Source organism: Chlorocebus sabaeus, chromosome 22 (assembly GCF_047675955.1).
Source record: "Chlorocebus sabaeus isolate Y175 chromosome 22, mChlSab1.0.hap1, whole genome shotgun sequence".
Taxonomy (NCBI): Eukaryota; Metazoa; Chordata; class Mammalia; order Primates; family Cercopithecidae; genus Chlorocebus; species Chlorocebus sabaeus.
Genome location: NC_132925.1, coordinates 50,578,240 through 50,600,608, shown reverse-complemented (window position 1 = coordinate 50,600,608; position 22,369 = coordinate 50,578,240). Strand labels below are relative to the sequence as shown.

General features: G+C 42.6%; 1 protein-coding gene across 1 annotated transcript in view; it reads left to right on the top strand.

Annotated features, from left to right (window-relative positions):
* The first annotated feature begins 268 nt into the window (after positions 1 to 268).
* LOC103228656 (FYVE, RhoGEF and PH domain-containing protein 5-like) overlaps positions 269 to 22,369 on the top strand; it is a 43,279-nt gene continuing 21,178 nt past the window's right edge. The window contains 9 exon segments of the mRNA XM_038003505.2: positions 269 to 1,201; positions 1,204 to 1,494; positions 1,497 to 1,738; positions 1,940 to 2,013; positions 2,155 to 2,390; positions 2,393 to 2,440; positions 2,443 to 2,812; positions 3,111 to 3,484; positions 3,487 to 3,628. Coding sequence (XP_037859433.2) covers positions 487 to 1,201; positions 1,204 to 1,494; positions 1,497 to 1,738; positions 1,940 to 2,013; positions 2,155 to 2,390; positions 2,393 to 2,440; positions 2,443 to 2,812; positions 3,111 to 3,484; positions 3,487 to 3,628 — 2,492 coding nt within the window. The 5' untranslated portion in view covers positions 269 to 486.

Genomic DNA, 22,369 nt, shown 5'->3' with positions numbered 1-22,369 from the left:
AAGTTCAGCCTTTTCTCATGGTCGCTGGCTCATAGAAAGTGTTTATCAGTAACTGTTGGATAAATGAATGCACTGACCCGGACACTTCATTTTAGGAGCACAGGATTTCATTTGGTTGATTTTCGTTAGTTGGGCTGTGTATAGAAGAAAGGTGTGTTCACCTTGTTTGCAGAATGAATCTTTAGTGGAAAATCCAAGGATTTTAAAGATTCTGGTGGAGGGCATAAGTCTAACACGAAGCACGGGAGGTGGGCTTCACATGGGCCGATGGAACCATCTGCAGCGTCCCCTGCAAGTGGTGTGTAGGAGACTCTGAATGGAAATAAAGTTAATTGTACTTTTTCTCCTTTTCTCTATTTTTGTCCTCTAGATTCGCCAAAACCACCTGTTGCTCCCAAGCCAAAGACTACCAGTCCACTGACGCCAGTGACTGTGCCCAAATTCCCTTCCTCACCCAGGCCCGATAGTCTTCACAGTCCAAACTCCATGTTCAGGGGTCCGAAGCCCCCCATTGCCCCCAAGCCCAGACTGACTGCCCCAAACGAGTGGAGAGCCAGTGTGTACCTGAATGACAGCTTGAACAAATGCAGCAATGGGCGGCTGCTCTGTGTAGACAGGGGGCTTGATGAAGGGCCCCGGTCCATCCCGAAGTGCTCTGAGTCAGAGACTGATGAGGATTACATCGTAGTCTCCAGGGCTCCGCTGAGGGAGGATGAACCCAAGGATGGGGGCAGTGCAGGGAATGCAGCCCTGGTGTCTCCTGAGGCCTCTGGGGAAGAGGAAAAGGAGTGTGAAGAGGGAGGTGAGGCATGTGGCCTGGAGGGGATGGGAGCTGGGGAGGACTTGGCAGTGACTGCTGCCCTAGCTGCAGTATCACTGAGCAGGGAGGGTGAGGAAGGCACAGACCTCGCTCCTGAGGACCAAGGAGAGGGCTGTGGCCATAAGCTAGGGACACTGGAGCAGGTGTCCAGAAGTGAGGAGGAAGAGAAACTGGTGCAGCCACGCAGGAAATGCAGTCTGGAGGATGGTGGGCCTTGGGCTGGAGAGGCAGTCTTCCAGAGTGACCTCTTCCTGCCTCACATCCATGGAGAGGAGCACGAGCCCCCCGACACCCCTGGGGAGGCAGAGGAGGATGATGAGGAAGGCTGTGCCAGCACGGACCCAGCAGGGGCAGATGAGGGTTTGGGTCCTGACAGGCCCACCAAGACATGGGACAGGATGCTGAGGAAGCCAGCAAGGAGCCTCCTGAGAAGCTGGCCATGGGGGTCCAGGAGGCAGAGATGGCCACAGACAGCCCTGAGGTTCCTGAGGAGGGATGGGAAGAAGCCACAGGTGTCACAGTTGGGGAGCAGGTTGTCTTCAGTGAACCACCTGACCACGAGGAGGAAACCAACCAAAAAGTGGCAGCCGCCACCTTGGAGGACCGCGCACAGGATGAGCCTGCCGAGGAGAGCTGCCAGATCATCCTTTTCCAGAACAACTGCATGGACAACTTTTTTCCATCACGGGAAGCCCCTACAAGTTCTTCCCAACAGAGAGCACCTCTTTTTGTAGTGAGAGCTGTTCTCCTCCTTCTGAGTCAATGAAAGGCTTAGAATCAGAGCAGGCACCAAAGTTGGGGCTGTGTGTGGAGGAGGACCCCGTGGTCGGGGCTTTGTGTGGCCAGCATGGCTCCCTGCAAGATGGAGCGGCAGAGGGTCCTACAGCCCCTGATGTGGTGGTCCTGCCGAAGGAGAAGGTGGGGGAGGAGTAGGGGGAGGGGGAGGAGGAGAAGGAGGAGGTCTTCGTGGATGACATGCTGGCCAACCCCTATGTGATGGGAGTGAGCCTGCCAGGAGGAGGAGGGGAGGAGGAGGAGGAGGCCATGGATGACACACTGGCCAGCCTGTATGTGATGGGAGTGGGCCTGCCAGGAGGAGGAGGGGAGGAGGAGGAGGAGGCCATGGATGACACACTGGCCAGCCTGTATGTGATGGGAGTGGGCCTGCCAGGAGGAGGAGGGGAGGAGAAGGAGTAGGAGGAGGCCATGGATGACGCGCTGACCAGCCTCTATGTGATGGGAGTAAGCCTCCCAGGAGGAGGAGTGGGAAGAGGAGGAGGAGGTCATTGATGACACACTGGCCAACCCCTATGTGATGGGAGGGGGCCTGCCAGTCTGGCAGCCCCTGGAGGAGGGCAGGCTGCATTGGACACCCCGGGTGGTTATGGCTCTAAAGAAGAAATGGACTGTGAAGCAGAAGGTAGCCTGTTTTCCGTGGACAGGAAGAACATTGGCATAAGGGAATGGGGAAGGGGGCCAGAAACCATCCCAGAAACTGCCCCCAAAGAAACCAGATCTGAGGTAGGTTCCTCAGCTCCTGGCATCAGAGGTGCTGCAGCAGAGGCAGGAAATAGCTTTTGTCACTGGAAGGGAAGCCCCTGGAAGCCAGCAGGGCCTTGCCAGCAAACCCAGGGACTTCACTTTATACCCTCAGTTGTTCTCCATGGAAGGCCAAGAGATTCCTGTTCCCATCTCTTTGAACTGGGAGCCAGGAGGATCAGGGTTAGATGACCACAGGATAAAGAGGAAAGAGGAACATCTCTCTGTCCTGTCTGGGAGTTTCTCCCAGAGAAACCACCTTCTGTCCAGCGGCACCTCCACGCCTTCTTCCATGGTCGACATCCCACCTCCTTTTGACCTGACCTGCATCACCATTAAGCCCATCACAAAGAGCTCTCCCTTGCTCCTGATCGAGAGCGACTTCTCGGACAAGTGCAAGAAGTCATCCTTTAAGCGGTTCCTGGCACTGATGTTTAAGAAGAAGATGTAGAGGCCAGGCGTGGTGGCTCACGCCTGTCATCCCAGCACTTTCAGAAGCTGAGGCGAGAAGATCACCTAATGTCAGGAATTCGAGAGCAGTCTGGCCAACATAGTGAAACCCCGTCTCTACTAAAAATACAAAAATTAGCCAGGCATGGTGGCGCGCACCTGTAATTCCAGCTACACAGGAGGCCGAAGCAGGAGAATCACTTGAACCCGGGAGGCGGAGGTTGCAGTGAGCCGAGATTGTGCCATTGCACTCTAGCCTGGGCAACCGTCTCAAAAAAAAAAAAAACAAAACAAAAGGGAGTAAATTGCATGTGAAGGTGCCTTCCTCCAGGTCCTCTTCAGAATCCAGCTGCCACGGGCCTTCCAGGATTCTGGAAGTTGACCAGAGAAACCCCAGTAACTCCGCTCAGCTTAAGTCTCGAACTGGGAAGCTCCAGGCTTCTGAATCCCCCTCCTCCCTCATCTTTTATAGAGATGGCAAGAGGAAAGGTGTCCCCTTCAGCAGGACGGTGTCCAGAGTGGAGTCCTTCAAAGACCGCTCCTGGCCGCCCTTCCTGCCCTTGCCACTGGTCAAGCCACCATCTATCTCCTTCCCCAGCGCTGACACTTCAGACTATGAGAACATGCCAGCCATGAACTCGGACTATGAGAATATCCAGATTCTGCCCCGGAGGCCTGCAGGGCTGGCATGTTTAGGAAGCTGTTTGAAGATCAGAGCAGAGCCCTGTCCACAGCAAATGAAAACGATGGCTGCGTGGACATGAGCAGCTTCAGTGCCTTCAAGAGCAAACAGCAGAGCACGGACCAGTACGCAGAAAGGTACCTGACATTCTATTTCCTTTCTTGTTTGGTAGCTGTAACTATTCAAAAGGCAGCATGGGTGTGGGGGACAGATGGACTTGCTTTCCAGCCTCAGGCTCTGTTTCCCACTAGCTGCACTGACCTGGGGTGAGTGAGTGGCTTTACGTCTCTGAGCCCTAGTTACTTCATCCATGAAATAGGATTCATGCTACCTCACAGTAGATATTTAAGAATATCAGAGTAGATATTCTATGTGAAAGCAGTGTATAAAATGCCAAATATGGTACACGTAAGAGCACTTTTTTTTTTTGAGACAGAGTCTCATTCTGGAGTGCAGTGACACCGTGTCGGCTCACTGCAAACTCCGTCTCCTGGGTTCAAGCAATTCTCCTGCCTCAGCCTCCCGAGTAGCTTGGATTACATGTACTCATCACCATGCCCAGCTAATTTTTATATTTTTAGTAGAGAAGGGGTTTCACCATGTTGGCCAGGCTGATCTCGAACTCCTGACCTCAGGTGATCCACCCGCCTCCCAAAGAGAGCATTTTTATTTACATTATTTGGGGAACAGTTCTCATATCTCCTAGGTAGATGGCTTTGTGACTCCGCTCTCAGAGTGTCACCAAGAGAGAAAGTTTTGGAAACTTGCCAAACTAAATATCTTTCGCCATCAGGAAAATAGCCTAAATTGATATTGATACTTTTTATTGAGTAAATATATGCTGTACTCAATACGGAACTAGAAAAGAAATTTTATTTGAATTGCTTAAGGAGCTAATGGTGTGGCTCACCCCTGAAATCCCATCACTTTGGGAGGCCGAGGCAGGTGGATCATTTGAGTTCAGGAGTTTGAGACTAGCCTGGCCAACATGGTGAAACCTTGTCTCTACTAAAAATACAAAAATTAGCCAGGCGTGGTGGCAGGCACCTGTAATACCAGCTACTCAGGAGGCTGAGGCATGAGAATCGCTTGAACCGGGGAGGCGGAGGTTGCAGTGAGCCAACACTGCATCACTGCACTCCAGCCTGGGTGACAGAGCGAGACTCAGTTTCAAAAAAAACAAAGAAAAAAAAAGAGCTAATGGTGCTGTTACAGGAAAGGGGTCCCAATCCAGACCCCAAGAGACAGTTCTTGGATCTTGTGCAAGAAAGAATTTAGGGTGAGTCTACACTGCCAAGTAAAGGCAATTTTATTAAGAAAGTAAAGCAGTGAAAGCACAGCTACTCCATAGAAAGAGTAGGGCATTACTAAAAGAGGAGGAATGCGTCCACCATAGGCACAATGCTTGTACCATGTATATATGTGTGTATATATGTGTATATATACATATATATGTGTATATATGTATATATATGTGTGTATATATGATAAAAAAGATTCTCGGGAGATGTGCTCTGCTACAAGGGTTTGTGATAAAGGATTAATTTTCTTAATTAGTCTATTTTGCAATAATTAATATTATTATTTTTAAAGCAAAATTAGGAATGCCTTTGTTCTCCAGATATCAGAATATCTGGACACTCCCAAGTCTGGGTTTGTTTAGTAAACATTATTAATTTGTTCCCTTAACTGTAAACATCTAGAGGCTAGGAATGTCTAATCTTTTGGGAACGCAGTCCAGCAAGTCTAAGCCTCATTTTCCTAGCCCTCACTCAAAATGGAGTTGCTGTGGTTTGAATGCCTCTGACATATCTCCCCCTTCCCTTTACAAAAGGACCCTTAATCCTGGGGGTTGCAGAGGGACAAAGATCTGTCTTCTGTAACTTTTTCAGGCTGAATAGGGGCGATGATATTCCTGCCTAAATTCGGGTCTCTTGCATTCAGGGTAGAGAGAAGCTCAGCTATACAGCATTGGTATGGTTAAGGTTGTTTATAACTCCCAAGTTCCGACAAAAGGTGATGTCTGGCAGATTAGTAAATGTTTAATTTAAGAAAGCATTGAGTGAGCTTGTCTTGCATTTCTACACAAAGAGTACAACCACAACAGCAAAGCAAAATAAGTAAAATTATTCCAAGTAAACTAAACAGGGGCAGGAATATCATCGCCCCTATTCAGCCTGGGTCCTGCCCCAAGAACTGGGCAGTTGTTGGAACCAAGCTGATAAAGGGTTGACTGATAGCACATCAATGGCACAGATATGAGTGTCTAAAGCTTCTATAGTCTGGGTAATATTATGTGAATAGTCTGGAACATACACACAACATTCGGTTTTAATTAAAGCACAGTTCCCCCCTTGGGCTGCTGTTAAAATGTCCAGAGCCATATGGTTTTGTAAGACTACCTGCCTAATCAGAGAAGTTTCCTCAGGAGGGTAAGGGCCTAGGGTGTATTATTGAAAACTGCAGCCGTGTGCTTCACTAAGGCTTCACCTTGTAACTCGATACTGATTGTAGCTACCTGTGGGGAAAATACAGCCTTTGAATAGAACCGTTTTGTTGCCTATGGTGAGCTTTCACAATTTCCCAGTTAGATGGGAGAGAGTTCAATTTGGTGAGGATAGATCTCTGGAGATAAGGATGACCCCATGTATACCTTTTAGTCCAATTATAACGTAAGTATGGCCAGCCATGAGTTCTGCAAGCCCATAACCATCCCAAGGAGAAGGGTAGGCACTTATTTTTGGGAAATTGTCTTGCCATCCCATCCACATTTGATCTGTTAGAAGAAAGATCTGATTACAGGTGACAGCCATCCCATATTATGGGTTCCAGTTTGGTGGTGACTGCTGTGCCTTTTAAAACATAGAGGTGCTTTGCCTGATGCCTGCACTTGAATAGCTGTCATTTGCCCAAGTTCATTATGTATAGCATAACCTAAAGTTGGGGTGGAATTTAGCTGTTTTTTAATTAGATTAGAAGGATGCTGTTTTGTTTCTTCATAGGAGGGGAAGGGGCTAAGGCCCATGTGGCTATGATACGTGGGAAAAGAGGGGCTATGTTTTTAATGTCCAATCATAATAAAATCCCCATAAACTTAAGTTGGCCAGTTGAATATGCCAGGGCCACCTGGAAATGGAGGAAAGGAGCAATTTCCCACATACCCAACAGTTTGATTTTGTAGAGAGGCTGAAGTCTGTGCCCACTCAGTAAATAAAATACTCTGTAAATAAAATACTTACTCTCTGCGTGATTCCAACTTACACCCAAAAGTAGAATACCAATCCATATCTTTATGTTACCCATCTCTTGTATTTTTTTTGAACAGGAGTTGGAGGTCACTGATTGGCTTACAGGAATAAACGTGATTAGTCTTCCGTGTTCCGTCGGCCTGCGGGACTTTTTATGAGAGACAGGTTTAATTTGAGATAGGTGGCCCCAGCTGTTTATTTTCAGAAGTTTAACTGCAGTTGGGGTACTTAGGAGAACTTGATAAGGTCCCTTACATTTTGGGGAAAGTTGATCTCCTGGGGATCCTTTCTTTCATGTTTTGAATAGGACCTAATCAAAATTCTCTTCCTTAGTAGGGGACGGGAGTCTTTGATTTCCATATTAAGGAGTGCTTTTTGCACTTATCCTAAGTTGATTACATAATTTTGTAGCCTGAAAGTATTTATGTTTATTAGGAGGTCTATAGTTAAGAAAGGCCTTTCCTACATTATTTTAAAAGGGCTGAGCTGCAGATTTCCCTTTGGGGTCACTTGAACTCTTAATAAGGCTACAGGTAATAAATACAGTCAGGTTTCTGATGTTTCTTGTCATAGTTTAGCAAGAGTTCTTTATATTTTTATCTTTCCATAAGTTATTGGGGCACAGGTGGTATTTGATTACCTAAGTTCTTCGGTGATGATTTGTGATATTTTGGTGCACCCATCACCCGAGCAGTATACACTGCACCATATTTATAGTCTTTTATCCCCCGCCCCCTCCCACTCTTCCCCCCAAGTCTCCAAAGTCCATTGTATCATTCTTATGCCTTTGCATCCTCATAGCTTAGCTCTCACATATCAGTGAGAATGTATGATGTTTGGTTTTCCATTCCTGAGTTACTTCACTTAGAATAATAGTCTCCAGTCTCATCCAGGTCATTGCAAATGCTGTCAAATCATTTCTTTTTATGGCTGCGTAGTATTCCATCATATGTATATAAAAAATAAACTGTGATATATATATATATATAAAATAAACAGTGATATACATATATATCACAGTTTGTTAATATGGTATTATTTGGTATATATATTTTATATAAACTGTGATATGTATAATAAACTGTCATGTATATATCACAGTTTGGTAATATGGTGTTATTTGGTATGTATATTATATATAATAAACTGTGATATATATATCACAGTTTGGTATTATGGTATTATTTGGTATATATTTGGTGTATATATGTGTATATATACACACACATACATATACACACCAAATATATGTGTATATATATATCTCACAGTTTCTTTATCCACTCATTGATTGATGGGCATTTGGGTTGGTTCCACAATTTTGCAATGGTAAATTGTGCTGCTATAAACATGCGTGTGCAAGTATCTTTTTTGAATGATGACTTCTTTTCCTCTGGGTAGATACCTAGTAGTGGGATTGTTGGATCAAATGGTAGTTCTACTTAAGGAATCTCCACACTGTTTTCCATAATTACTGTACTAGTTTACATTCCCACCAGCAATGTAGAAGCGCTCCCTTTTCACTGCGTCCACACCAACATCTAATTTTTTGGGGGCGGGGGTGGGGTGTTATGGCCATTCTTGCAGGAGTAAGGTGGTATCACATTGTGGTTTTGATTTGCATTTCCCTGATCATTAGTGATGTTGAATATTTCTTCATATGTTTGTTGGCCACTTGTTTATCTTCTTTTGAGAACTGTCTATTCATATCCTTAGCCCACTTTTTGATGGGATTGTTTGGTTTTTCTTACTGATTTGTTTGAGTTCCTTGTAGATTCTGGATATTAGTTCTTTGTTGGATGTATAGTTTGTGAAGATTTTCTCCCACGCTGTGGGTTGTCTGTTTACTCTGCTGACTGTTCCTTTTGCCATGCAAAAGCTCTTTAGTTTAATTAGGTCCCAGCTATTTGTCTTTGTTTTTATTGCATTTGCTTTTGGGTTCTTGGTCATGAAATCCTTACCTAAGCCAATGTCTAGAAAGGTTTTTCCAATGTTATCTTCTATAATTTTTATAGTTTCAAGTCTTAGGTTTAAGTCCTTAATTTATCTTGAGTTAATTTTTTGTATAAGGTGAGAGATGAGGATCCGGTTTTGGTCTCCTACATGTGGCTAGCCAATTATCCCAGCACCATTTGTGGAAAAGGGTGCTCTTTCCCCACTTTATGATTTTGTTTGCTTTGTTGAAGATCAGTTGGCTGTAACTTTTGGGTTTATTTCTGGGTTCTCTATTCTGTTCCATTGATCTACGTGCCTGTTTTTGTACCAGTACTGTGCCGTTTTGGTGACTATGACTTTGTAATATAGCTTGAAATCAGGTAATGTGATGCCCCCAGATTTTTTCTTTTTACTTAGTCTTGCTTTGGCTATGCAGGCTCTTTTTTGGTTCCATATGTAATTTAGAATTTTTTTTTTGTAACCCTGTGAAGAATGATGGTGGTATTTTGATGGGGATGGCGTTGAATTTGTAGATTGCTTTTGGCAGTACGGTCATTTTGACAATATTGATTCTACCCATCCATGAGCATGAGATGTGTTTCTATTTGTTTGTGTCGTCTATGATTTCTTTCAGCAGTGTTTTGTAGTTTTCCTTATAGAGGTCTTTCAATTCCTTTGTTAGGTATATTCCGAAATATTTTATTTATTTATTCATTTTTGCAGCTACTGTAAAAGGGGTTGAGTTCTTGATTTGATTCTCCACTTGGTCGTTGTTGGTGTATAGAAGAGCTACTGATTTGTGTACATTAATCTTGTATCTGGAAACTTTGCTGGATTCTTTTATCAGTTCTAGGAGCTTTCTGGAGGAATCCTTAGGGTTTTTAAGGTAAACAATCATATGATCCACAAACAGTGACAATTTGACTTCCTTTTTGCCTATTTGAATGCCCTTTATTTCTTTCTCTTGTCTGATTGGTCTGGCTAGGACTTCCAGTACTGTAAAGAAGAGTGGTGAGAGTGGGCATCCTTCTCTTTTCCCATTCTCAGGGGGAATGCTTTCAACTTTTCTGTTTTTAGTATTATGTTGGCTGTGGGTTTGTCATAGATGGCTTTTATTACATTAAGGTATATCCCTTGTATGCTGATTTTGCTGAGAGTTTTAATCATAAAGGGATACTAGATTTTGTTGAATGCTTTTTCTGCATCGATTGAGATGATCATGTGATTTTTGTTTTTACTTCTGTTCATGTGGTGTATTACATTTATTGACTTGCATATGTTAAACCATCCCTGCATCCCTGGTATGAAACCCACTTGATCATGGTAAATTATTTTTTTGATATGTTGTTGGATTCAGTTAGCTAGTATTTTGTTAAGGATTTTAGCATCAATGTTCATCAAGGATATTGGTCTGTAGTTTCCTTTTTGGTTGTGTCCTTTCCTGGTTTTGGTATTAGGGTGATGCTGGCTTCATAGAATGAATTAGGGAGGGCTCCTTCTTTCTCTATCTTGTGGAATAGTGTCAAAAAGATTGGTACCAATTCTTTGAATGTCTGGTAGAATTCTGCTGTGAATCCTTCTGGTCCTGGACCTTTTTTTTTGTTGGTAATTTTAAAATTACCATTTCAATCTCGCTGCTTGTTATTGGTCTGTTCAGGGTATCTAATTCTTCCTGATTTAAGTTAGGAGTGTTGTATTTTTCCAGAAAGTCATCCATCTCTTCTAGGTTTTCTAGTTTATGTGCATTAAGATGTTCATAGTAGCCTTGAATGATCTGTTGTATTTCAGTGGTGTCAGCTCTAATATCTCCTGTTTCATTTCTTGGTGAGGTTATTTGGATTTTCTCTCTTCTTTCCTTAATCTTACTAATGGTCTATCAATTTTATTTATCTTTTCAAAGAACCAGCTTTCTGTTTCATTTATCTTTTGTACTTTTTTTGCACTTTTTTGTTCCAATTTCATTTAGTTCTGCTCTGATCTTGGTTATTTCCTTTCTTTTGTTGGGTTTGGGTTTGGTTTGTTCTAGTTTCTCTATTTACTTGAGGTGTGACTTTAGGTTGTCTGTGCTCTTTTAGACTTTTTCATGTAGGCATTTAGGGCTATGAATTCTCCTCTTAGTACCACCTTAGCTGTATCCCAGAGGTTTTGATAGGTTGTGTCATTATTGTCATTCAGTTCGAAGAATTTTTTAATTTCCATCTTGATTTCATTTTTGGCCCAGTGCTCATTCAGGAGCAGGTTATTTAATATCCATATATTTGCATGGTTTTTAAGGTTCCTTTTGGAGTTGATTTCCAGGTTTATTCCACTGTAGTCTGAGAGAGTGCTTGATATAATTTCAATTTTCTTAATTTTATTTAGGCTCATTTTATGGCCTATAACGTGGTCTATCTTGGAGAAAGTTTCATGCGCTGTTGAATAGAATGTGTATTATGCTGTTGTTGGATGAAATGTTCTGTATGTTTGTTAAGTCCATTTGTTCTAAGGCATAGTTTAAATCCATTGTTTCTTTGTTAGATGACCTGTTTAGTGCTGTCAGTGGAGTATTAAAGTCCCCCACTATTATTGTGTTGCTGTCTATCTCATTTCTTAGGTCTATTAGTAATTGTTTTATAAATTTGGGAGCTCCAGTGTTAGGTGCATATATGTTTATGATTGTGATATTTTCCTGTTGGACAAGGCTTTTTACCACTATATAATGTCCCTCTTTGTCTCTCTTTTTTTTTATTATTATACTTTAAGTTCTAGGGTACATGTGCACAATGTGCAGGTTTGTTACATATGTATACATGTGCCATGTTGGTGTGCTGCACCCATTAACTCGTCATTTACATTAGGTATATCTCCTAATGCTATTCCTTCCTCCCCCCCAACAATAGGACCCGGTGTGTGATGTTCCCCTTACTGTGTCCAAGTGATGTCATTGTTCAATTCCCACCTATGAGTGAGAACAGGTGGTATTTGGTTTTCTGTTCCTGCGATAGTTTGCTGAGAATGATGGTGTCCAGCTGCATCCATGTCCCTACAAAGGACACGAACTCATCCTTTTTTATGGCTGCGTAGTATTCCATGGTGTATATGTGCCACATTTTCTTAATCCAGTCTGTCACTGATGGACATTCGGGTTGATTCCAAGTCTTTGCTGTTGTGAATAGTGCCACAATAAACATACGTGTGCATGTGTCTTTATAGCAGCATGACTTATAATCCTTTGGGTATATCCCCAGCAATGGGATGGCTGGGTCAAATGGCATTTCTAGTTCTAGATCCTTGAGGAATCGCCACACTGTTTTTCACAATGGTTGAACTAGTCTACAGTCCCACCAACAGTGTAAAAGTGTTCCTATTTCTCCACATCCTCTCCAGCACCTGTTGTTTCCTGATTTTTTAATGATTGACATACTAACTGGTGTGAGATAGTATCTCATTGTGGTTTTGATTTGCATTTCTCTGATGGCAAGTAATGATGAGCATTTTTTCATGTGTCTGTTGGCTGTATGAATGTCTTCTTTTGAGAAGTGTCTGTTCATATCCTTTGCCCACTTTTTGATGGGGTTGTTTGTTTTTTTCTTGCAAATTTGATTGAGTTCTTTGTAGGTTCTGGGTATTAGCCCTTCATCAGATGAGTAGATTGCAAAAATTTTCTCCATTCTGTAGGTTGCCTGTTCACTCTGATGGTCATTTCTTTTGCTGTGCAGAAGCTCTTTAGTTTAATTAGATCCCATTTGTCAATTCTGGCTTTTGTTGCCATTGATTTTGGTGTTTTAGACATGAAGTCCTTGCCCATGCCTATGTCCTGAATGGTATTACCTAGGTTTTCTTCTAGAGTTTTTATGGTTTTAGGTCTAACATTTAAGTCTCTAATTCATCTTGAATTAATTTTCGTATAAGGAGTAAGGAAAGGATCCAGTTTCAGCTTTCTACTTATGGCTAGCCAATTTTCCCAACACCATTTATTAAATAGGGAATCCTTTCCCCATTTCTTGTTTTTGTCAGGTTTGTCAAAGATCAGATGGCTGTAGATGTGTGGTATTATTTCTGAGGGCTCTGTTCTGTTCCATTGATCTATATCTCCGTTTTGGTACCAGTACCATGCTGTTTTGGTTATTGTAGCCTTGTAGTATAGTTTGAAGTCAGGTAGCGTGATGCCTCCAGCTTTGTTATTTTGGCTTAGGATTGTCTTGGCAATGTGAGGTCTTTTTTGGTTACATATGAACTTTAAAGCAGCTTTTTCCAATTCTGTGAAGAAAGTCATTGGTAGCTTAATGGGGATGGCATTGAATCTATAAATTACCTTGGGCAGTATGGCCATTTTCACAATATTGATTCTTCCTATCCATGAGCATGGTATGTTCTTCCATTTGTTTGTGTCCTCTTTTATTTCACTGAGCAGTGGTTTGTAGTTCTCCTTGAAAAGGTCCTTTACATCTCTTGTAAGTTGGATTCCTAGGTATTTTATTCTCTTTGAAGCTATTGTGAATGGCAGTTCATTCATGATTTGGCTCTCTGTTTGTCTGTTACTGGTGTATAAGAATGCTTGTGACTTTTGCACATTGATTTTGTATCCTGAGACTTTGCTGAAGTTGCTTATCAGCTTAAGGAGATTTTGGGCTGAGATGATGGGGTTTTCTAAATATACAATCATGTCATCTGCATACAGGGACAATTTGACTTCTTCTTTTCCTAACTGAATATGCTTTATTTCTTTCTCTTGCCTGATTGCCCTAGCCAGAACTTCCAACACTATGTTGAATAGGAGTGGTGAGAGAGGGCATCCCTGTCTTATGCCAGTTTTCAAAGGGAATGCTTCCAGTTTTTGCCCATTCAGTATGATATTGGCTGTGGCTTTGTCACAAATAGCTCTCATTATTTTGAGATACATTCCATCAATACCAAATTTATTGAGAGTTTTTAGTATGAAAGGCTGTTGAATTTTGTCAAAGGCCTTTTCTGCATCTATTGAGATAATCATGTGGTTTTTTTCTTTGGTTCTGTTTATATGCTGGATTACGTTTATTGATTTGTAATGTTGAACCAGCCTTGCATCCCTGGGATGAAGCTCACTTGTTCATGATGGATAAGCTTTTTGATGTGCTGCTGGATTCAGTTTGCCAGTATTTTATTGAGGATTTTTGCATCGATGTTCATCAGGGATATTGGTCTAAAATTCTCTTTTTTTGTTGTATCTCTGTCAGGCCGTGGTATCAAGATGATGTTGGCCTCATAAAAGGGTGAGTTAGGGAGGATTCCCTCTTTTTCTATTGATTGGAATAGTTTCAGAAGGAATGGTACCAACTCCTCCTTGTACCTCTGGTAGAAATCGGCTGTAAATCCGTCTGGTCCTGGACTTTTTTTGGTTGGTAGGCTATTAATTATTGCCTCAATTTCAGAGCCTGCTATTGGTCTAGTCAGGGATTCAACTTCTTCCTGGTTTAGTCTTGGGAGAGTGTAAGTGTCCAGGAAATTATCCATTTCTTCTAGGTTTTCTAGTTTATTTGCATAGAGGTGTTTATAGTATTCTCTGATGGTAGTTTGCATTTCTGTGGGGTCGGTGGTGATATCCCCTTTATCAGTTTTTATTGCATCTATTTGATTCTTCTCTCTTTTCTTCTTTATTAGTCTTGCTAGTGGTCTATCAATTTTGTTGATCTTTTCAAAAAACCAGCTCCTGGATTCATTGATTTTTTTGGAGGATTTTTTGTGTCTCTATCTCCTTCAATTCTGCTCTGATCTTAGTTATTTCTTGCCTTCCACTAGCTTTTGAATGTATTTGCTCTTGCTTCTCTAGTTCTTTTAATTGTGATGTTAGGGTGTCAATTTTAGATCTTTCCTGCTTTCTCTTGTGGGCATTTAGTGCTATAAATTTCCCTCTACACACTGCTTTAAATGTGTCCCAGAGATTCTGGTATGTTGTATCTTTGTTCTCATTGGTTTCAAAGAACATCTCTACTTCTGCCTTCATTTTGATATGTACCCAGTAGTCATACAGGAGCAAGTTGTTCAGTTTCCATGTAGTTGAGCGGTTTTGATTGAGTTTCTTAGTCCTGAGTTCTAGTTTGATTGCACTGTGGTCCGAGAGACAGTTTGTTGTAATTTCTGTTTTCTTACATTTGCTGAGGAGTGCTTTACTTCCAATTATGTGGTCGATTTTGGAATAAGTGCAATATGGGGCTTAGAAGAATGTATATTCTGTTGATTTGGGGTGGAGAGTTCTGTAGATGTCTATTAGGTCCACTTGCTGCAGTGATGAGTTCAATTCCTGGATATCCTTGTTAACTTTCTGTCTCGTTGATCTGTCTAATGTTGACAGTGGGTGTTAAAGTCTCCCATTATTATTGTATGGGAGTCTAAGTCTCTTTATAAGTCTCTAAGGACTTGCTTTATGAATCTGGGTGCTTCTGTATTGGGTGCATATATATGGATAGTTAGCTCTTCCTGATGAATTGATCCCTTTACCATTATGTAATGGCCTTCTTTGTCTCTTGATCTTTGATGGTTTAAAGTCTGTTTTGTCAGAGACTAGGATTGCAACCCCTGCTTTTTTTTGTTTGTTTGTTTTCCATTTGCCTGGTAGATCTTCCTTTATCCCTTTATTTTGAGCCTACGTGTGTCTCTGCATGTGAGATGGGTCTCCTGAATACAGCAAACTGATGGGTCTTGGTTCTATCCAATTTGCCAGTCTGTGTCTTTTAATTGGACCATTTAGTCCATTTACATTTAAGGTTAATATTGTTATGTGTGAACTTGATCCTGTCATTGTGATATTAGCTGGTTATTTTGCTCGTTAGTTGATGCAGTTTCTTCCCAGCATCGATGGCCTTTACATTTTGGCATGTTTCTGCAGTGGCTGGTACCACTTGTTCCTTTCCATGTTTAGTGCTTCCTTCAGGATCTCTTGTAGGGCAAGCCTGGTGGTGACAAAATCTCTAAGCATTTGCTTGTCTGTAAAGGATTTTATTTCTCCTTCACGTATGAAACTTAGTTTGGCTGGATATGAAATTCTGGGTTGAAAATTCTTTTCTTTAAGAATGTTGAATATTGGCCCCCACTCTCTTCTGGCTTGGAGAGTTTCTGCCGAGAGATCTGCTGTTAGTCCAATGGGCTTCCCTTTGTGGGTAACCTGACCTTTCTCTCTGGCTGCCCTTAACATTTTTTCCTTCATTTCAACTTTGGTGAATCTGACAATTATGTGTCTTGGAGTTACTCTTCTCGAGGAGTATCTTTGTGGCATTCTCTATATTTCCTGAATTTGAATGTTGGCCTGCCTTACTATGTTGGGGAAGTTCTCCTGGATGATATCTTGCAGAGTGTTTTCCAACTTGGTTCCATTTTCCCCGTCACTTTCAGGCACACCAATCAGAGGTAGATTTGGTCTTTTCACATAATCCCATATTTCTTGGAGGCTTTGTTCATTTCTTTTTACTCTTTTTTCTCTACACTTCTCTTCTCACTTCATTTCATTCATTTGATCTTCAATCACTGATACTCTTTCTTCCAGTTGATTGAGTTGGTTACTGAAGCTTGTGCATTTGTCACATAGTTCTTGTGTTATGGTTTTCATCTCTATCAGTTCTTTTAAGGTCTTCTCTGCATTGATTATTCTAGTTGTCAATTCATCCATTCCTTTTTCAAGATTTTTAGTTTCTTTGTACTGGTTACATAGTTCTTCCTTTAGCTCTGAGAGGTTTGATTGACTGAAGCCTTCTTCTCTCAACTCATCAAAGTCATTCTCCATCCAGCTTTGTTACGTTGCTGGCGATGAGCTGCGTTCCTTTGGAGGGAGAGATGCACTCTGATTTTTAGAATTTCCAGCTTTTCTGCACTGCTTTTTCCCCATCTTTGTGGTTTTTCTGCCTTTGGTCTTTGATGATGGTGACGTACTGATGGGGTTTTGGTGTGGGTGTCCTTTCTGTTTGTTAGTTTTCCTTCTAACAGTCAAGACCCTCAGCTGTAGGTCTGTTGGAGTTTGCTTGAGGTCCACTCCAGACCCTGTTCACCTGGGTATCAGCAGCAGAGGCTGCAGAAGATAGAATATTGCTGAACAGCGAGTGTTGCTGTCTGATTCTTGCTCTGGAAGCTTCGTCTCAGGGGTGTACCCCATTGTGTGAGGTGTGAGGTGTCAGTCTGCACCTAGTGGGGGATGTCAGGGACCCACTTGAGCAGGCAGTCTGTCCATTCTCAGATCTCAACGTCCGTGCTGGGAGATCCACTGCTGTCTTCAAAGCTGTGAGACAGGGACATTTACCTCTGCCGAGGTTTCTGCTGCTTTTTGTTTAGCTATGCCCTGTCCACAGAGGAGGAGTCTACAGAGGCAGGCTGGCTTCCTTGAGCTGTGGTGGGCTCCACCCAAGTTGAGCTTCCCCGCAGCTTTGTTTACCTACTTAAGCCTCAGCAATGGCGGGTGCCCCTCCCCCAGCCTCGCTGCCGCCTTGCAATTAGATCTCAGACTGCTGTGCTAGCAATGAGGGAGGCTCTGTGGGCATGGGACTCTCTGGGCCAGGTGTGGGATATAATCTCCTGGTGTGCCGTTTGCTAAGACCCTTGGTAAAGTGCAGTATTAGGGTGGGAGTTACCCAATTTTCCAGGTCTTTGTCTCTTTTAACTGCTGTTGCTTTAAAGTTTGTTTTGTCTGATATAAGAATAGCTATCCTGCTCGCTTTTGGTGTCCATTTGCATTAAATGCCTTTTTCCATGCCTGTACTTTAAGTTTATGTGAGTCCTGTGTGTTAGGTGAGTCTCCTGAAGGCAGTAGATGGTTGGTGAGTTCTTATCCATTCTGTGGTTCTGTATCTTTTAAGTTAGTATTGAATGTGTTAGTATTGAAATGTGATGTACCATTGCATTCATCTTGCTCTTTGTTGCCTGTGTAATTTGTTTTTGTTTTTGTTGTTTTATTTTGTGTTTGTTTTTTTAACTTATATTTTTGTTTTATAGGTCCTGTGTGATTTATGCTTTAAAAAGGTTCTCTTTTTATGTGTTTTCAGGATTTGTTTCAAGATTTAGAGTTCCTTTTAGCAGCTCTTATAGTGGAGGTTTGGTAATGGCAAATTCTCTCAGCATTTGTTTGTCTGAAAGTGACTGTATCTTTCCTTCCTATATGATGCTTAGTTTTGCTAGATACAAAATTCTTAGCTGGCAGTTGTTTTGTTTGAGGTGACTGAAGATAGGGCCCCAATCCCTTCTAGCTTGTAGGCTTTCTGCTGAGAAATCTTCTGTTAACCTGATAGGTTTTCCTTTATGGGCTACCTGGGTGCTTCTATCTCACATCTCTTAAGGTTCTCTCCTTCGTCTTAACTTTAGGTAACCTGATGACAGTGTGCCTAGGTGAAGATCTTTTTGCTATGAATTTCCTGGGTTTTCTTTGTGCTTCTGGTATTTGCATGTCTAGGTCTCTAGCAAGGCCGGGGAAGTTTTCCTCGATTATTCTCCCAAATATGTTTTCCAAGCTTTTAGAATTGTCTTCTTCTTCTGGAACACCAATTATTCTTAGGTTTGGTCATTTAACATAATCCAAGACTTCTTGGAGGCTTTGTTCATATTTTCTTACTCTTTTTTCTTTGTCTTTGTTAGATTGGGTTAATTTGAAGACCTTGTCTTCAAGCTCTGAATTTATTTCTTCTACTTGTTCAATTCTATGGCTGAGACTTTCCAGAGCATTTCACATTTGTAAAAGTTGTCCAAAATTTCCTTACTTTTTGATTGTTTTTTCTTCAAGCTATCTATTTCCTTGAATATTTTTCCCTTCACTTCTTGTATCATTTTTAGAATTTCCTCACGTTGTGCTTCACCTTTCTGTGGTGTCTCCCTGATTAGATTAATAACTAACCTCCTGAATTCTTTTTCAGGTAAATCAGGGATTTCCTCTTGGTTTGGGTCCATTGATAGTGAACTAGTGTGATTTTTGGGGGGTGTTGCAGAGCCTTATTTTGTCATATTACCAGGGTTGGTTTTCTGGTTCCTTCTTATTTGAGTAGGCTCTGTCAGAGGGAAGGTCTAGGGCTGAAGAGTGTTGTTCAGTTGTTTTTTGTCCCATGGGGTGTTCCCTTGATGTAGGAGTCTCCCCCTTTTTCTGTGGATGTGGCTTCCTGTGAGCTGAACTGCAGTGATTGTTATCTCTCTTCTGGGTCTAGCCACCCAGCAAGTCTACCTAGCTCTGGGCTGGTATTGGGGGTTGTCTACAAAGAATCCTGTTATGTGAACCATCTATGGGGCTCTCAGCCATGGATACCAGTGCATGTTCTGGTGGAGGTTGCCGAGGATACAATGGACTCCATGAGGGTCCTCAGCTTTGGTGTTTTAATGCTCTATTTTTATGCTGGTTGGCCTCCTGCCAGGAGGTGCTGCTTTCCTTAAATGCCCTTTGTCTTCTGCTACCGGGGTGGATAGGAAAGGACCATCAGGTAGGGGTGGGGCTAGAGGTATCTGAGCTCACATTCTCCTTGGGCAGGTCTTGCTGTGGCTGCTGTGGGGGATGGAAGTGAGATTCCCAGGTCACTGGAGTTGTGTACCTAGGAGGATTATGGCTGCCTCTGCTTAGTCATGCAGGTTGTCAGGGAAGTGGGGGAAAGGCAGCAATGACAAGACTCGCACAGCTCCGAAGCAAACAGAAGGGCCAGTCTCACTCCCACCGTGTGTCCCCCAGTGGCCCCGAGTCTGTTTCCAGGCAGAGGGCAAAATGGGTTTGAAAACTGGCCAGAAGCTTTCTGCCTCCCAGCCGAGAGAGAAAGGGGCTTTAGTTCTTCCCCCTGCCTGTGAAGTCTGCCAGGTTCGCGCCCTCCCCCAAGTTCTTGCGAGGAGGCTTCTTGCCCTGTTCAAATTGTTACAAAGCTCAGCTAGAGAATTCCTTCTCCCTGCGGAGTTTTAGCCCCTGCTCCTCTGGCCACCCTTCCGATGGATCCCTGTGGTGTCAGGCAGGAATGGGCTGTTTGGGGACCAGTGAGCTCCTAGGACCTTTCTGCTGCTTCCTCTACCCCTGTATTTTGCTCGGCTCTCTAACTTGACTCAGCTCCAGGTAAAGTCGGAAACTTCTCCCACAAACAGAACTTCAGCTTCTCCAGTAGGGGGGTGTGTTCGGGAGAGGGGGGTCTCCCTTTCCCACTTCTGCATTTGGGGCACTCACAGTATTTGGGGTGTCTCCCAGGTCCTGCGGGAGCAGTGCTTCCTTCAGAGGGACTGTGAGTGCTCTCAGGATTGCTGGTTTGTTCTTGCAGTGGATCTGGAGCTAAAATTCACAACGCAAGCCTGCATGCTGCTCTGTCCAGAGCTGCAATTTAGTCCTCAAGAGTTCTTTTTAGAGTTTGATTAGCTCTTTCTACTTTCCCTGAAGACTGTGGCCTCCACTCCAAGTGGAGGCGGTAATGAATTTCTAAGGCTGAAAATATGTTTTGGGTAATTGTTGCTGTGAAAGATGGACCATTATCACTCTGTAAGCTCTTAGGCAGCCCAAGTCTAGGAATTATTTCCTTTAGTAGGAGTTTAGAAACCTCAATTGACTTTTCAGACTGGGTAGGAAAAGCCTCAATCCCACCGGTAAAAGTGTCAACAAATACTAATAAATATTTAAACCCTTTACATGGGGGCTTTTGAGTATAATTTATTTGCCAGTCTTTACCAGGGTATGTTGCCCTATGCTGAGCAGGACTTACTAGAGGAGGAGGTAAAGATTGGTTATTTGGGTTATTTTGGCCACAGAGTTCACAGCCCTGAGTTACCTGCTTTACTATTTTAAGTAAGCCTTTTGCTATAAAAAGCTGAGACATGAATTGACACAGGGAATCTCTTCCCAAATGAGTAAAGTCATGCAAATGCTTAACTGTTTTCCACTGATTAGCACCTGATATTAACAGTTTGTTGTTATTGATAAGCCAGACAAAAGGATCTTGAAAATTAAACCCTGACCTTTAGCCCATTGTCATTCCTCTTTGGTGTATGAGTTCTGTCATTACCGTGGCTGAGGGCACTAACATGCTGACAAGTTCAACTGGCTCCTTTAACACTACTGCCTTAGCAGCTGCATCTGCAAGGGAGTTTCCCTTAGCCACACTAGAGTCTCCTTTTTGATGTCCTCTGCAATGGATTACAGCTACTTTCTTGGGCAGCAAAATAGCATTCAATAGATTCAGAATTTTTAAATGATGTTTTATAGGGGAACCCTTATCAGTTAGGAGTTCCTGTTCCTTCCAGGTAGCAGCATGAACATGAAGTACCAGAAAGGCATACTTAGAATCAGTGTGTTAATTCTTAAGTCCTTTCCCAATTGCAGGGCTCTAGTAATAGCTATTAATTCTGCATTTTGAGCTGAGGTAGAAGCTGGTAAGGCCCGGGATTCAATTACCTCATGTTGACTGACAACAGCATACCCAGCTTTCCTGTTTCCCTAGTGCACAAAGCTACTTCTATCTGTAAACCATTCTACCTCAGGATTATCTAGAGGCTCATCCTTTAAATCCAGATGGTGGAGTAAACTCGCTCCATAACTTGTATACAAGAATGATCTAGGGTAGGTGGATTCAAATAGGTAGGTGGATTCAAAGTTTGGCATACTTTAAGTGTTATATTAGGAGTGCCTAGCAGCGAAGCCTGATATTTTAATAAACATCCCCCGTCATCCTCTGGTGTCCTTTAGCTTGTAGGACTCCTTGTACTTAGTGTGGGGTTAAAACATCCAGATGTTGTCCTAAAACCAGTTTATTGGCTTCATCTGCTAAAAGAGCAGTTGCTACCACTTCCCTGAGGCATCCAGGCCATCCCAAAGGGACATGGTTTAATTGCTTAGAAAAATATGCCACTGGTCAGGGAATATCTCCTAACTTCTGTACAAGGACACCTAGGGTGCTTCCTTGTTTTTTACCCACATAAAGGAAAAATGGCTTAGCAAGATTAGGGATTCCTGGGCTGGAGCTGATCCCAGTTTCTCCTTGAGAGCATTAAAAGCCTGTTTACAGTTATTATCCTGTTCAAAAGGATTTACATCTGCTCCTTTTAGAGCCTCATATAAAGGCTTGGCTGTATGCCCACATCCAGCCACCCATAAATGGCAGAATTCTGCCATCCCTAGGAAATCCCACAGCTGCTTTTTAGTTCGGGGTTCTGGAATGTCCAAGGTAGCTTCCCTTCATTCTGACACTATTGCCCAGGTGCCAGGGGTTAGGATATATTGTAAGTGTTTAACCTCTTGAGTTGAAATCTGGGCTTTATGCGTTTAAACCTTATACCCATTAGCTCCCAGAAAATTTAGCAACATGGTGGTAGTTTCATTTGAGTTTCTTTTGGTTGGGCTAACAATCAGGAGATTATCTACATATTGAATAATACTGCCCTTATTTAACTGTAACATCTTTAATTCTCTAGCCAGTGCATTTCCAAATGGATGAGGGTTGTCCCTAGAACCCTAAGGAAGAACTGTTCAAATTAATTGAAAAACTAAATGACTATCAGGATCAGTCCACTTAATGAATTGTGAATCAGGTGTACTGGAATCGGGGGAAAAAAGGCATCCTTAAGATCTTGGCATTCCCAAGGACCTTGGCTAATGGCAGGTAGGGACTGGGCACTATAGGATGTATGGGAATGACAGCCTCATTGACAATTTAAAGATCTTGAACAAATTTATAGTCTCTATTTGGCTTTGACTTTGTAACTGGTAAGACTGGCGTATTACAAGGAGACTCACAGGGCCTTAGCAACCCAAACTGC